Source organism: Petaurus breviceps, unplaced genomic scaffold (assembly GCF_028583685.1).
Source record: "Petaurus breviceps papuanus isolate PSGF00001 unplaced genomic scaffold, PetGlider_PUasm1.0 551, whole genome shotgun sequence".
Classification (NCBI taxonomy): Eukaryota; Metazoa; Chordata; class Mammalia; order Diprotodontia; family Petauridae; genus Petaurus; species Petaurus breviceps.
This window is the reverse complement of record NW_027186372.1, coordinates 35,350,548-35,367,736: the sequence shown is the minus strand read 5'-3', so window position 1 is coordinate 35,367,736 and position 17,189 is coordinate 35,350,548. Positions and strand designations below refer to the sequence as shown.

General features: G+C 39.7%; 1 protein-coding gene across 8 annotated transcripts in view; it reads right to left on the bottom strand.

Annotated features, from left to right (window-relative positions):
• Positions 1-17,189, bottom strand: part of PDE6A (phosphodiesterase 6A) — a 100,818-nt gene that overhangs the window by 56,106 nt on the left and 27,523 nt on the right. For 7 of the 8 annotated variants that reach the window (XM_069102640.1, XM_069102641.1, XM_069102643.1 and 4 more), the window contains 4 exons: positions 14,905-14,971; positions 14,609-14,656; positions 9,080-9,229; positions 506-649 (listed from right to left, as the gene is read on the bottom strand). In XM_069102640.1, the coding sequence (XP_068958741.1) occupies positions 506-649; positions 9,080-9,229; positions 14,609-14,656; positions 14,905-14,971 (409 nt within the window). Of the gene's footprint in view, positions 1-505; positions 650-9,079; positions 9,230-12,510; positions 12,637-14,608; positions 14,657-14,904; positions 14,972-17,189 lie in introns of those variants that run through there. The other variant, XM_069102647.1, reaches the window with a different exon arrangement.

Sequence of the window (17,189 nt, the reverse complement as noted above, 5' to 3'; positions counted from 1 at the left end):
AGTACAGAAGGTAAGATATAGATCGCCTAATGCAGAGGAGGCCATAATAAGCATGGAGTAATGGGAAAAGTCTGAATTTAGAGTTCAAAGGGTTTGAATCCAGCCTCTACCACTTACTACTTATGTGTCCTTGGGCAAGCTATTTGACTTCTCTTGGCCTCAGTTTCTTCACCTGTAAAATTTACCGGGCTGGACTAGATGCCCCTTTTCAGCTCTAAGATCTCATGGTCCTAAGTGCACGAGAAAGGCACAAAGTATCCAGAGTTCAGATGATATCACAACTTCTGGAGGAGGCATTTCAAAGAAGACTGTGTGGAGAGGAGGTACCTCATGGGACATTGGTCCCAAACAGGGGGAGGGGAGGGTTCCTTGAGCCCCCTGTAACTGCCACGTTCTCAAACTCAAGTCTTCTACAGATTTCAAATGCCCAGGGAAAAAAATGGCCCAGGACAGAAAGGTATGTGACAAGACTGGATAAGACATCAGGAAAAAAAGGGACACTGACCAGTATTTCCTGTATCTCTTCATTGTCACACTTCACGTGGTATTTGACCATGTCCTGGAACACATCTTTTCTGTTTTCCAGTTTGTTCATTGACTCATAGGTGTCAGGGTTTAGGACAGACCAGCCAAGGAACTGGGTTAGAGACTAAAAAGAAAGAGAAAGAATGGACAGGTTAAGAAATATTTCTTCTCATCTTCTCCCTGAGTTAGAAGAGAATAGGAATAAAAAAAAAAGTTAAATTTTAAAAGGTATTTTGAAAAAAAAATTAGTATAGTGGGGATAAGTATTTTATTATTATTTTTAACAATGTTAAAATTTTTTAAAACAATTTTAACTTTCACCTTCAGCTTCCCTACTAATCCTATGTGAGATGTCTTTTTAAAAATATATTTTATTTTTCCCCAATTACATGCTTAAACAATATTAGCATTTTTTAAAAAGTTTTGAGTTCCATATTCTATCCCTCCCCTCCCTTCCTCTCTTCCCTCCTTGAGACAATGAGCAATCAGATATGAATTATACATGTGCAATCATGTAAAACAGTTCCATATTAGTCCCTGTGGCAGCTCTTAAAGCTGGGCTTGGGTCTAATGTCCTCAAATAATCACCATCTACCTGTGGATGTAGTGTGGAGTCAACATGACCCCTCATGCATATGTGGTATAAGAAAAGTCCTAATGGTCTAGGAGTTGAGAGCAAGTTGAAATGAGGTGACCTCTGGTCTAGTCCCGGCCATCTCAGAATGTCAGAGCTTTACAAAAGAACCTGAAACTACCTCTAAGTTATTTAAACTTATCCTTTTTTTTTTAATCAGATCTCCTATTCCAGCTTGGCTTCCCACCCTTTCTATTTGTTTCCTGTTCCATCTGTCTCACATATATTTTTTTCAACAAAGGTAATGTAAACGGTAAATATTTTTGTAAAACAAAACAAAAGGATCGTAAATGTCAGCAAGTTCATCCCCTTATTTTACAAAGGGGTAAAATGACATCTAGTCAGGTTAAATGACCTGTCAAAGGACATACAGTGAATTAGGAGCAAAGCTGTGACTAGAACCTGGGACTCCCAAACTAGTGTACTTCCTATAATGCTTTCTACATTTAAAATCTCTTTTTTCTTAAAAAAAAATTAATCTTTTCCCCAATTAATGAAAATCATCCTTATTTTCCTCCTTTCCTACCTAACCCCTCATTGAAAAAGAAAAAGAAAACCTACTATGTTTCTTTCTGTAGTTCTGTAACTAACTTTCTGTGTGACCTTGGACAAATCATGTGGGTACATTGGATGGTAAGATTGAGAATGGGAAGGTACTTTTAAGGATCATTAGTCCAGTCCACTCATCTTGCAGAGAAAACTGAGGCTCAAAAGGGAATTGACTTGCCCAGATTCATACACAGCATGATATGGTGAAAGCAATGCTGAATTTGAAGTTCAAATCTTGGTTCTGTAATTAGAGTAAATTATTGGCTCTAATAAGGCCTTGTTGATGAGGTACAGGCTGTGGGAGCCCCCTAAAGCGTGTACCTCAAGGACTCAAGGTCAGGGAGCCATAAAAATGAAGAGGTTACCCATAAAGAGGGTTAGGGTTGCTCTGGATACCCCAAAATACCAACACACCAGGTCCTGCCAAATAAATTCAACTCAAGTCTTCTCAGCCAAAGAAAAGTAAAGTTTATTAAAAGTTCACTTGTACTGGACACAGAGTAAGCATGTGCTAAGTCATACTATGGTGCTCTCACCCCACATGGAGGAAAGATGGGATCTTATATACAGAAAGTTGTGGGAGGAATCTAGGGGTAGTCCAGAGGAGGAGTTTGGGGAGGGTCTTCAGGAGTCAGTTGAGGTCAATGAGTGATTAAAGGTGGGAAGTTGCTGGAGGCTACCTGGAGACTACAGACAATGGTGGGCTAGGCCAGTTCAAGGGTGAATTGATATTTTGATAGGTTTAAGGGTGAGAAGTCTAGTAACCAGAGGTTTGGGCCCAGCCACAATGTAAGGCTTATGGCCTCATTCAAATACCTCATCAAATGGGATGATTTAACCAGAGTTCAAGGGCGTTCCTAGAGCCTGTAACTCTAGGACTCAAGGAGAGCTCAAGGGGGCTTCAGAGCCTGTAGCTCATTATTGTGACTGATTAGCTGCATGATCTTGGGCAAATCACTTAACCTCTTTAGGTCTCAGTTTCCTCATCAGTAAAATGAAAGGGTTTAAGTTCCCTTCTAGTTCTAAATCTGTGATCCACGGACACAAATACCAGGTTCAGTATTCCAGTCATTCTCTTTCTCAATTTCCTTCTTTAGAAAATGAAGAATTGGGGCAGTTAGGTAGCACAGTGAATAGAGCACTGGCCCTGGAGTCGAGTTGGAAGGATCTGAGTTCAAATGTGGCCTCAGATACCTAACACTAGCAGTGTGACCTTGGGCAAGTCACTTAACCCCAATTACCTTGCCTTCCCCCCTCCAAAAAGACAAAAAAAAAAAAAGAGAGAAAGAAAATGAAGAATCCGAATGAGAATTTTTAGAGTTGTTGTCCAACCTCCCATTCAATGAGGAAAATATTCTCCATATTCCTGGCAAATGACCACCTAGCTCTATACCTCTGCCTTAATAAAAGAAAGACTTTTATTGCAAACACACCTTTCATTTGTTGTGGATACCATTTTTCTATTAATGCAGTATTAAGGTCCCATTATTCCACCCCCATTCCCACTTCCCATTTACCTCACTAAGTACTTGACTGTTTTGAACCTGTGTTCCGAGAGCTGCTAACTAAACTTATCTCTCCTACATAACTGAGTCTAAGCGTCTATTGCTTCATCTTGATGGTTTAGGCCTTTGTCTTCATGGATCCTCCTTTGTAAACTTCTCTCCCAGGGATTGTAGCTCTGAGTTCATAGATAGATAAATGCTTCAAAAAACAAAAAACCAAACCAAACCAGGTGAAGTACTATAGCAAGGAAGACAAGAATGATTGGGATAACTCCTGGAGAATCCTAGGAAAGGTTTCTTTGGGCCATAATAATAATAATAGCTAATATAGAGAGTGTTACAAAGTTTGCAAAGAACTTTACATATATCTCATTTGATCCTCGGCATAACTTATTTTGTTCTATATAATAATAATTGTACACATTATATATGTACATATATAATTGTATGTACACACAGGTATACATAATATTTATGCTATAATTTTTTCCATTACCAAATGAGGAAATTAAGGTGTAGGTTGAGAAAAGGTAAATGACTTGCCTAGGGTCACACAGTTAATAAGTATCTGAGGATGCACTTGAGCCCAGGTCTTACTGACTCTAGGTCTACCATTCCATCCACTATGCCATACTGACTTCCTATAGTAGAAAAGGGGCCAGATCTACTTGTGTGACCTTGGACAAATCACTTAATCCCTTTTTCCCACTGATTTTTCTCATCTGTAAAACAAAGGGACTGGACTACTACGCATATACCCCATGTTAGTCAAAGATAGACAGAAAGGTCCCATTGATGGGGTGCTTGGGATCTATGTTTGTAAAATCTATTTGTAAACTCAATTTGTAATACCAATTTGTAACATCAGTCTGTAAAACTTTGTAACATCAATTTGTAAAACCAGTCTGTAAAATCACATTTCCCTTTCCCAGCCTCAAACTCTGCCCCTTCCCCCTATCAGCACTCTGCCTAAGCAACAACTTGTGACTCCTTTGTTCTTGCTTAATCTCCTCATGTCTCCTCCTGTCTGGCACAAATTTCATCTCCAAGTTAAACTCCTCAAACTTTTATCTATGCACTGAAGTCCCTTATATCCATCCGGATGGAAGCCCTACCCTTTAAATGTAGAAGCCTGTTCCCCCTTTCTCTTGCAGGTCCCCTAAGGATCCTTGCCCGCTGTAAAGCATAAAATAAACTCTTTCAACTCTGACTCCAAGTAAGGCTGAGCTGAATTCTTTCCAGACTGAATCTCAGGTTCTGGTCTTAAGATAAGATCAGAGTCCCTGCCGAACCTATAGGGAGCCATGCCTTATCAGTAGCACTAGAATTCCAAAAATGGGGCTTACCTAAAGAATGAGCAGTTGTTTTGCCTATGATACTAACCACATCCAAACCCTCTACCACACTCTATTATACTAAAAAAAAAAAGTACACAATTACATCAATGTAAATGGAAAGGCAAAATATAAAGAAAGAAAATGAATTCTAGGAAATAATAATAATTCTGAAGAAGAGATGAGAAAATATACCTCCTGTCCTTCTTGGCAGAGGAAGGGAATGATGGCTGCCTAATATTACATGTAATGTCAGATTTGGTTATTGTGCTTTTTCATTTTTCTGAATTATATTTAGCCATTTTTTTCCTCTGGGTAGAAGAAGAGGGATCTATTTGAATATGAAAGTGATATAAAAACTAAAGAAAGCAATAAAAATGTTAAATACAAAAAAAATAAATAAAAGGAAGGAGTTGAATTTGATGACTTCTGAGGTTCCTTCCAGTGCTAAATCTATGTTCTTATAAAGGCATGTCTGTGCCCTATAAAATCAACCTTACAGAACCAAGGTCACCCTGAGAAAGTTGAGCTCCCAGGCAAAGGAGTCATATGGTTAGCCACTTGTCTTCTGGATGGGATTGTAGTCCTGGAGGGGATACAGGGTACCAGGGCCAGCAATGTAGATCCCATAATGGTGCATACTTTCTGTGTTGTGCCTGATTTCACCTCACAGAAACTCATTCTGATTCCATAGTGTCCTATGGGAACCAAAAGAGCTAACATCAATATAGGCTGTAAAAATAAAACATATGGTGCTATATATGGAAGACTTCCTGTGCCCTGGTCAGTCCATATATGAAGTATTATCTAGTACAAAGTACCTCATTTTAGGAAGGATGGTGATAGGCTCTCCTAAGAAGAGTGACCATGATGGTGAAAAGATTAGAATCTCTGCCTCACTGAAGCATTTCAAGGCCTGGCATGTGAAAGAATAATTGTTTGGCTTGGCTCCAGAGGGCAGGACAAGGGCTAGGACAAAATGGAGGGGGTGAGGGGAGGGGAGGCGGGGGAAGAGGGTTGGTGGGTCAGATTACAGGGAGCTAAATGGGGGTTTTACGAAAGGAAAGATTTCCTTTAAAATAGATTGTTATTGAACTTTCATCTTTATATCTCCTAGATTTTCCCTTTCCCTCACATTCTCAGAAAGTCATCTCTAACAGCAACAATAAGAACAAAATTTAAGAAAGAAAAAAATCTATCAAAACCAATTATCACATTAAAAAAAAACTTACCTGAAAATCAATATTCCACACCCAAGGAATTTCTGCTATGGAGTAAGAGGAAGTGTCTTTTTATATCTCTTCTTTTGGAACAAAATTTATTCTTTTACTAATTTAGCAACATTAAGTTCTGATTGCTTTGTGGTTATTCTTTTTCTTTTACATTGTTGTAGGTATTGTGTTTATATATGAATGGATGTATGCATATAAAGCATATATATCTGCACACATACCACGTGCACATACATGTATATATACACGTGCACACGTGTATGTGTATGTATGCATTTACTTTTTCATTCATTCATATGTATATTTATTTGTTTTTTTTTATAGTCTTCATGGCTCTGCTTCTTCATTTTGCATCAATTTACTTAAGTCCTTTCATGCTTTTCTGTGTAATGGTTGCTCAAAACCATCTCTTTTGACTCTGGTGCCTTGATTAGGTGTGCAAACATGTTTTGATGGAAACAATTTGAACAGCATGAATAGGGCCTACACCTATAGGCCCTCCTTGGATCAATCATGAGAGATTGGGTCATACCCTAATCAATTAGCATAAAAGGGAGAAGTTTCTCCAGAAATGGGGAGAAAAAAACTGGGGAGTGCCTGGATTGCAGAGGTTAGAGCAAGTTTAGAACAAACGTAAGACAGAGCACTGGCAAACTTGATGCATCAAGAAAAATCATTGACTTCACAGACTTCTCAGAATGGATAACGGAAGCCAAGGAAAACTCCAGGTAAGAGTAAACTCTTTCTCTAACTTTCCTTCCAATGCCTGTCGATCCAGAGACAATATAATATAATCTTTTGTTTTGTTACCCAAATGTTTCCAGGAAACAGAATTCTGTTTCAACAGTAAAACAGCCTGCAGTTAACTAGAGATAAGTATAAGTATATAGCTAGGTGGAGAGTATTAGCAATTGTCCTAATTGAGGGCCCGGAATAATTGTGAGCAAACTCAGAACTTTTTCTCTAAAATAAACTCTCTAAAGCTGAAAAGGAGAGCCAAGTAGAGCTTAGGGGCCATTTTACTGCCCCAAAGTGTTAAATAAGCTAATTTTTATGATATGATGCTATATCTATATTCATCATGTTCACTTTTTTATTTTTGCTTTTTGGAGGGCAATTGGGGTTAAGTGACTTACCCAAAGTCACATGGCTAGTAAGTGTGTCAGGTGTCTAAGGCCGGACTTGAACTCAGGTCCTCCTGACTCCAGGGCTGGTGCTCTATTCACTGCACCACCTAGCCACCCCCATGTTCATCATTTCTTAAATCTGCATCCTGGGCCATCACCAGTAAAGATGACTATCTTTACTTTTGTCCTGGCACTGAACTTTGATGACTTGGGAAGAAAGTGAGTCTGAGGACTTTGCACAGCCCTGCCTCACTTAAATCCAATCCTGCCTCACTTGAATCTAATTCACTCACAAGCCAAGACTTTACCCATAATGTTACTGGTCCTCTTTGAAAATGAAGGGTGAACAACAATTAAACATTCTCATCATTTCTTAATTAAAAGTAATATTCCATTACATTTATATACCATAATTTGTTTAGCCATTCCCCAATCAATGGGGAATGGCTGTTGTTTCTAGTTCTTTGTTACCACAAAAAATGCTACTATAAATATTTTCATGTATATAGAGCCTTTCTTTTTGTCAGTTACCTCTTTAGGATAAATGTCTAGCAGTGGGATCTCTGGGTCAAATTGTATGGACATTTAAGCAACTTTATTTGATAATTCAAATTGCTTTCTGAAATGGTTATATTAATTCCAGCTCTATCAATAACACATTAGTGTGCCTGTGTTTCTAAAACCTTCCAACATTAACTTTCATAAATCTTTTGTCATCTTTGCCAATTTCCTGAAGGCAAAACTTCAGGGTTGTTTTGATAAGCATTTCTTTTCAGTTTTAATAATATGGAGCATTGTTGCATGTGGTTGATAATAGTTTGCAATTCTGAAAATTGCATCCTTTGACCACATGTATATAGAGGACATGGCTTTAGGCCTTATATTATCTAGAAAATTTAATACAAAGATTTTTTCCCCCTTAACCACCACTCTGTCTTATGCTATATGGTCAACTTCATTTATTCAAGAGTTTTTCAATTTGAGGAAAAATTTTCCCAACAATTAGAACTATTCCAAACCAGAGTTTTCTACCTTCAGAAGTAGTGAGTTCCCTCTTATCAGATGACTCCAAGTGGAATTTGATGATCACTTATATGTGATGTTGTATAGGATATAATTGTTCTGCTACTAGATGACCTTTAACTTCTTTCCAAACACTGAGAGACTATGATTTTTAAGTTTTTTCTATAGGAACAGGCAGTTTCTCAAGTGGGGAAAAACTTCAGAGAGGAGGGGAAAAAATTTCTCTAATATCTGTTTTGCTATCAAAGAAACTGACTCAATTCTCACCCATCACTCTTTTGTGGGGGTGGGTGGGTTGAAGTGGGAAGGGAGATTGGGAGGGACTTAGAGGGAGAGTACATCAGAACTGTGACCTATGTAATTGGTTCTTAACAACCTTTCTTATTTAACCCAGCACACAATGATGGCAAACTACACCTAGCTGCCCAAAGTTTTGTGATGTCTCCTATCCTTTCCGCCTCAGGACCCCCAGTCCTGACCCTCTGAGTCTCAATGCACCTCTCTGTCCATCATGCTAATTCCTAGTACCCCAAGTATATGTATGAATTAGTTGAATTAGCTGCATAAGGGGCTGCTTCTTAGCCCCACTGAATCACTGATTGGTGGTGGTGGAGCAGGCAGTATAAGGGGGTGAGGATGTATAGGGATGGAGGATATATTTTGGGACAGAGACCTCCCCTGAAATCAGCAACACAGGTTATTCCTGGTAAAGACACCACAGTCCTTTCCTCTCTTCCTCCTCTGGCACTCTTCTCACCTTCATTTCTGAGTGCCTTTCCTTTAATACACTCTCAGGAAGCTCCTTCTGATCAGCAAATTTCAGGAAACACATTATTAAGATGTTCCCTGAGAGCAGAATGGGCCATATTTCAGGCTGGCCAGTCATGTTCAGGACATTAGGTCTTCCTAATGTGAATGCCTTTCTACAGCCCAGAGATCAAAGACTCCTGACTGCACTGAAATCATTACTGTTTTCTTCATTTCAGTACAATATGTTCCAACCCTCTTCCTTGCCCCCAGGTAGGTGTGGGATCATTCTGCAGGGTCACATAGACTGCCTTCCTGAGCCTGTTTTGCTGCCAACCACTGGCCATTTAAAGGAAAGGCACGAAAGGGGTGAAGAGGGGACAGTGACAGCAGAGAAATATACCTCCATAAGAGTCTCATCCATTTCATCAAAGGGTTTGCCATCTTTTCGATTGTAAAATGTAGCCACTCCAACGATTTCTTCCTTCTTGTTGACTATGGGCATCGAGAGGACATTTTTAATCATCCATCCAGATTCATCCAGAGGTTCTTTCTACATAAAGCAAGGAATAATGTTATGATTTCTCCCATACTTGTTTGCAGAGGTCATTAGACCAATGTCAAGAGCCGCTCAGCTGACCTCAAGAATTATCCAATTGCTCTGGATCAGACTAGGTTGAATTTTGTTCATTTTACTCCCTAGTCAAAGTCTGTGACTATGTATCCAACTCAAGACAATAGGAAATCTCGCTACAAACCAGAGGTGGAGAGTGATTTATTCCAAAGTCTATCAGAGAAGTGAAAGGACTGATGCCAATACCTGGAGAAGCAGGTTCATGGGAATGCCTGACAGTGAAATTATGGAGTTTAATCAAAGAGATTCATATTTTCATAAATTGAGAACCTTAGAGGCTAGCTAGCCCACTCTCTCATTTTACAGATAAAGAAACTGAAACCAGTGTTACAAGTGATTTGCCCAAGATCACAAAGGTAGTTAGTAGGGAGCTGGAATTTGAACCCAAGTCTCAGGTCTGCTGGCTCTAAATCAAGGGCTCTTTACCTCTACCAAATGATCTGATCACTAGCACATTAACTAGTTGTGGAACTAGAATTCTACTTATTAAAAAGACTCTTCACTTGCCAAACCACGTCAACCTTCCAAACTCTTCTCCACTCCTACCTCCACATATGTACATCCCCACATATATCACTACTCAAGTCTTCAGAGTTGACTGTGTAATACAATGAGTTAAGAATCTGAGTCAGGACTCACTATATACTCTGGTCAGTTATCCCAACCAGGAAGAAGAGGGGAAAAAGGAAAGCTCTCTTTAAATTCTTTTATAGTAATCAATCCTAGCCTGCATTGTCAGTTATATATTCAAAAACCCCTTCAAGATCTAGCATTTTTCAGGTTCTACATTTTTTGTTGGCATCCATTGAATTTATAAATGCCTGCCCCATTGTGCTTTGTTATACATCGTCACAAACATTAAGGTGGTACAGTGGACTCAATGGTGGACCAGGAGTCAGAATAACTCCTCTTCCTGAGTTCCAATCGGGTCTCAGACACTTACTCACTGTATGACCCTGGGTAAGTCACTTAACCCTGTTAGCCTCAATTTTCTTCAACTGTAAAATGAGTTGGAGAAGGAAATTACAAGCTACTGCAGTATCTTTGCCAAGAAAATCCCCCCAAAATGTCACAAAGAGTCAGAAACAACCAAAAAAATGATTCATCATCATACCGAAACTTTCTCTTCCTTTTCTTCCTCCTTTTCCTCCTCTCCTCCCCTTACCTCCAATGCTAAAATTGGATTAGTTCCTTTGTTAACTGAAAACCAGTAGAGCCTGTGGTAGGTAAAGGCCAAGTTTGCATGTTGTGGGTTAGCTCCTCAGTATTTCTCAATTACAAAGTGCTTGGTGGTTGTTTGGCCATCATAGCTACAGTCAATTTGCAACCTAAATAAATGGTTGATTTTCTCTTTTTGTTTTTGTTTTTTATTTTGCATCTTGGAGGTAGAAGGCAGGGCAATTGGGGTTAAGTGACTTACCCAAGGTCACACAACTAGTAAGTGTTAAGTGTCTGAGGTCAGATTTGAATTCAGGTCCTTCTGACTCCAGGGCTGGTGCTCTATTCATTGTGTCACCTAGCTGCCCCTAAATGGTTGATTTTTCTAAGGTCCTTCCCAACTCAAGGAGAGTTGGTTCTTTAGATACAATTCAATAGTATACTGCCAATTTAGCAAAAAATAAAAGGCCTTATGAACTTATGCAGAGAGAAAAGGACAATATATACACACTGTCTAGGAAATCAATATCTACTCCCCTGTCCAATCACATGGTCAAACACACTCCTGCCTCTGCCATATGCTTAAGCAGAAATCTTTTCATCTCTATCACTGCCCCAACTGCTACCATCTCTTGGGCTTGGAAAGTTCATGATTACATCTTGAGTCTTTGAACTGTGCTTGGAAAAAACTGGTGAGCACGTATAACTCCCATGTGCTTTTGCCCCAAGGTAGATTGTACAGTATGCAGCTTTCCCCTTCACTGCACTCTGGCCTGTCGTCCCAAAAAAGAGGAGAATGAAAAAAAGAAGAGAGTTCTCTCTTAATTCTTTTTATGGAGCAATATAGAGAAAGACCTAGGTAAAGAGGCCATTCTCTGACTCATTTCTAACCTAGCCTTAATCAATGAATGGGTGTTGCCTTAGTCAAACTTAGACCTGTTAAAGACCTTAGCTTAAAAAGACCGAGGTCTCCTACTCCATCTAGGGCTATCTCCAGTCCTCCTAATCTATATCTTGCCACTAGACCCAGATGGCTCTGGAGGAGAAAGTGAGGCTAGTGACTTTGCACAGCCCTGCCTCACTTAAATCCAATTCACTTGCTGCCATGGCATCACCTTTCTGATGTCATGGTATTGTTCGAGAACAAAAGACAAACAACAACAGCATGCCAGAAATTTGTCCAAAATCTTAATTCTAGATAGCTGTCTGGAGAACTGGGGAGGCCCCTCTAGCTCTCCTCTTGTTTGCCGTCTCCAGTGTGTTGCACCTAGAGTCCCTTAACGTTCATGATGTGCAGCTCTAAGACACTCCTCAAATGAAGTCTTTCTTTCATGAGAGTCCAGACTTTGCACAGCTTAATGGATCAGAAACTCACACTCATTCCCACTACATAATTATACAAATTCAACAAAGTTTCACAAAATTCTTTCAGGCTTACTCCTGCCTTGCTGCTTATAAAGATCTCTCCCAAACCTAAAATATAATAAACGAAGACAAAAAAATCAGGCATGCTTCCCTCTCCAAAGAGGAAAGCACTCAGGTGAGTCCTAAAAAAGTAGTTCAATACAATCTTGAGGTGTCTATCCTTAGCTGTCCTCATTCACAAGGACAAGCATTTCTGATTTAAAAAAAATGTTTATGAACTGTCCTCACTCACCCCATGCTATGGCAAGTAATCTATTTGCCCCCCCCCAATTTTTTTAAAATAAGTAATCTCAGACAGACCCCCGAAGATGTGAAAGGATTTGGCACTTAGGACTGATTGGAAGTCAACACAAATATAATAATAATTTATATTTATATAATAACAGGACTGCATTGTTTCTCATTTGATACTCACAACAACCCTGGGAGGTAGGTGCTATTATTATCCCCATTTTACAGATGAGGGAACTGAGACAAATAGAGGTCACATAGCTAGTACTTAGTTCTATCTGCTTTACCACCTAGCTGAGTCCAGATTAATTGAATTAACTGATTTGTTGCTGTCCATGACACACAGCAAACTGAGTGTTTCAAATGGCAAAAGGGTGGGGCATTACCTGGGTCTTGGGATTCCTCTCCTACCCCTCCTCATCCTCTTCCTCCTTTACTAACTCAGGACTCAGAAGGCTCCGCACCTCCAAAGACAGAGCTATTATTATGACATTCACAGCAGGTCACAGACATCATCTGGGGGAGGATGGGGAGTGTAGAAATCTTAGGAGCGTGGGAAGAGCTTTCAAGGTGTACCTAATGAAACTTGGGGCACACCCTTAGAGAGCCACTGGAATAGATGATGAAGCATACTTTTCCTTTCTCAAGTGAGACTGTAGGACTATTAGGTGTGGAAAGGTACATAAACTATCAATGATTTGATCAACAAACATCTATTAACCTATTAGATAAGATGACTTTAATGGTCAAGTTTTGCTCAACACTTTCTTTGTCACATGGGAAGATTCAACTGGAGGATGGGCAGGGTTTATTGGAACATCATTACAAAATAAAAAAAAAAACTTTTAAAAATCCATGAAAATTAAAATTTAGAAAGTCACCATTGGTCTATTGTACTCTCTATTTGTTTCTTTATTATTTTCTACAGATCTTTATCTGCTAATCTAGGTCAGTCACTATACTGTCCATATACTCACTGAATTTTAGAGTTGGAAGAATAGGTGCTTTGTAGACAGTTTAATCCACACTATTCTTCTTTTCAGAGAATGAAATTCAATTAAAGTTTTAAAAGTATCTATTTAGGCCTAGTAGGTTAAGCATTAGGCTAAGCACTGGGGAAACAAAACAGTCTCTACTTTCTTTTTTTTTTTTTTCCCTTTTGGAAGGCAATTGGGGTTAAGTAACTTGCCCAAGGTTATACGGCTAGTTTTTCATGTGTTAAGTGTCTGAGGCTGGAACTGAACTCAGATCATCCCGACTCCAGGGCCAGCACTTTACTCACTGCACCACCTAGCCACCCTGGCATCAGTCTCTACTTTCAAAGAGCCTACATCTTACTGAAGAGAAAAACACTCATGAAGATAAGTAAATTTTAAAATATAGGCAAAATGAATAGAATGCAATTTTCTTCCTTCTTTCTCTTTTCCTTCCTTCTTTCTTTCCTTCCTTCCTTCCTCCTTTCATTCCTTCCTTTCTTTTTCGGTAAGGGCAGAGTACTTAACAACTGGGGGAGTCAGGAAAAACCTTTTATAGGAGGTACATTTGAACTGAACTTTGGCAGAGGTAAGGAGGGAAGATCATTTAGGCATGGGGACTAAGGCAAAAATGGGCAGCTAGGTGGTGCAGGCGATGGCGTATAGGCCTGGAATCAGAAACATGTATCTTCAAATCCTTCCTCAGACACTTAATATCTCTGTGACCCTGGGCAAGTCACTTTATTCATTTTCCTCATCTGCAAATGAGCTGGAGAAGGAAATGGCAAACCAGTTCAGTATCTTTGCCAAGAAAACCCCAAATGGGGCTGTGAAAAGTCAGACACAACTGAACAACAAAGGCAAAGAGAGAGAAGGTAGAATGTCATGTACAAAGAATAGAAAATAGACCAAATTGAAATGGGGAATGAATGGGAGGAGAGGGGAAAGGGAGGGAAGAGTAATATGAAGTCGGTCTGGAAAGATACATTGGAGCCATACTAAAAAGTGCTTTGAATACCAGAGACAGGTTTGCATTTTATCCTCCAGGCAACAGGAAGTCAGTGAAATTTCTTGAGTAACAGAGAGGCATACCTAGACCTGTGTTTTATTAACATCAGTTTGGCAGATATGTGAAGGATGTGTTTGAGAGAGCAATTGAAAGTCAGACTGGGGCAAAGGAATTGTCTATATATTTGTTGTACCAAGGATATATGACCAGATCTCTGGACTCCCAATCCAGGGTTCTTTGCACAAAAGAGTCATTCAATACTATCAGATTCACAACAAGCTGGAACTAGAATAATAATGATACTGAGAGTAATGACAGCAGCTAGGAACCTTAGGAGGCCTGACGCGCTTGCCAGCTCTCGTCATTTCTCTTCCCAGCTCTGTTGACATAATGTCTCAATAGTGTTGTCTTCAGGTTACCTCTCACAAAGATCTTCCTGACTTTCCTGTTAGAAAAAAATCATCACATAGTTCTCTCCTAGAGAAGAGAAAAGCGGCATACCTGGAAATCGAAAAAGTCTTCTGAAGCAGCATTCATGATATTGCAAATCTGTAAACCACAAAGGGGAACAAGATGAACGTGGATGGCCCTTGAGAGAGGACTGGGGATGTATGGACAGCCACATCCTTGCTCACCCCCCACATTCAATGGCAGTTCTTAGATACTACAAAGCCACTAAGGAGATACTAGGACACTTGAGGGAGAGGGGGAAATTCTTCCCATCACTTTCCCAACTCTGATCCCAAATCATCTTGCTTTGAAAAAGTCATGTCTCTTCATATTAACCCCACACTCACCAGGCCATTCTGGGCAACATATGTTGGGAGACCACTAACCAAAGCCCAGTGGTCAGGAGCAGGATTCCTGTAAAAGAAAAAGCACACACTGACTTCTCTTTTGGTTTGGAGTTCAGATAAAAAAATGCCAGTACAGTACTTTTCCTTCCTTTTTTGCCTTTTTTTTTTCCTTCTAGCTGAAAAGACCTCTGTTGTCTTAACTAGAAGAGGCTATTTTCCAGCTGACTTTTTTTTTTGTGGCTCCTTATCTTGAATGCTGCAGGCTTCCCCTTAAATATCTCAGTAACGTGATACTGAAAGTTGTATGTGATAGACAACATGCACCCTAAATCAATGTTCTAAATATTTTGTACAACATATCCGTGTTTATCTTGGCAGTGGTTTTAACTATGACCAGATAGAGTTGCAGTACATGGCCAGGCTTAGCAATTTGGCCCAGATTCTGAGTCTTCCATGTTTATTTAATGGTGGAATTAACAGTACTGCTGCTGAAAGACAGCATGGTGTAATGAATAGAGAGCCAGGCCTGGAGTCAGAGGTGTTAACCTGCTTTGGTGGAGGAAGTCCCTCACCAGGACCCCACCAAGTAGATGAAATCACAGGTCTAGTTTCATATGTGTGTGTATGTATATGCACACATATTGGTGTATGTACACATCATATATATGACATGATATATATGTATATATGTGTGTGGATATGCACACACACATATACACATACACACAGAGGAACCAAGTAATGTATTGATGTTCTACTTTAGGCCATGGTGATCCAGGGGTTTTGTAGTGTGATGATGAATTCTCCGATTGGTTCTGAGCTAGAACTGAGCGGATTTAATTTTTAAAAAACAGCAACCTGTCCCAAACTCATCCTCTTCTTTTAAGGCTTCAAAGTTTGAGAACTATTGGGACCTGTATCCAGAGGGTCAAGTGGAGGTAACAACAAAGCTTTATCCTTGACACAGCCACATACAGCTGTTAACACTGCCCAACTGGATTAAAAAACTTTTATTTTTTACATTCTCTTTCCCATTTGCAACCTGGTAAGTTTCAGAGGACTATGAGTCCAAGGAGGCCAGTGAACCAGTGGCTACAGTGTTCACCTGAATGGTCAGCTGTGGTTGGGGTCACTCAGGCAGTAACAGTACCTGACTGACAGCAAGTGCAAATCCAGGAGAGAGACCACCAGGAAGATCATGTTTGGTTCATTGTTGTAATAATACCCAGTGCCAAGTGAGTTATAAAATGCCTAATTAACAGTATTGCACAACTGTTATGTTCTGATGAGGCTAAAATATTGGCCTCACAACAGATTGCAATAAAGCAATACATTAAGATATTGAATCTCAGGGGCAGCTAGGTGACAAAGTGAATAAAGCACTGGTCCTGGAATCAGGAGGATCTGAGTTCAAATCCAGACTCAGACACTTGGCCCACTTACTAGCTGTACGACCTTGGGCAAGTCACTTAGCCCCAATTGCCTTGCCTTCCCCCTCCAAAAAGAAAAAAAGATACTAAATCTTGTTTGAATCATTCTATTAATGCACACTCTGATTCTTTTATGCTTAACTTTGCTTTTGGCATGAGAATAAAAATGAGTTGCCTTATGCCTGATTCATATTGAGTACCTTTCAGGTTCAGGCTGCATTGAGTACATTTTGGACTTTCTCCTCTTTTGGGGAAGTCCTAGACTAGAGCCAAAAGCAGAATTGAGCCCAGAGTAGCCAGAGTAGGGGTGATCAATCAATTAATGTGAGAATGGGAAGCTCAATCTACTATTGGGTGGTCTGGCTCTGCCTAATATTGAACTAGGTCCAAGGCAAGGTTACAAAGCATGGGGAGAAGGGTCCTTACCCTGGGCTCAGCACTCTGAGCTCTAATTTACATATATAGGGTGTTCCAAAAGTCTTAGTGCAGTTCTAAGATTATAAATGGGTAGCTTAGGGGTGGCCAGGTGGCACAGTGAGTAAGAGCGCCAGCCCTGGCATCGGGTGACCCGGGATTGGTTCCGGCCTCAGATACTTGGCACCCACGCAAAATAACTGGCTGTGTAACCTTGAGCAAGTTACTTAACCCCAATTGCTTTAAGAAATAAATAAATAAATAAATAAATGGGTAGCTTAGCACAGAAGGCCCTTTGGAAATAATTTAGTCTAACCCATTAATTTTATAGGGGAAACAATTGAACACAGTAAGTTAATGTCAAAGCAATTATTAAACTATGTATACATACATGTATATATTTATACATATATATTTATATATGTGTGTATTTGTACACAT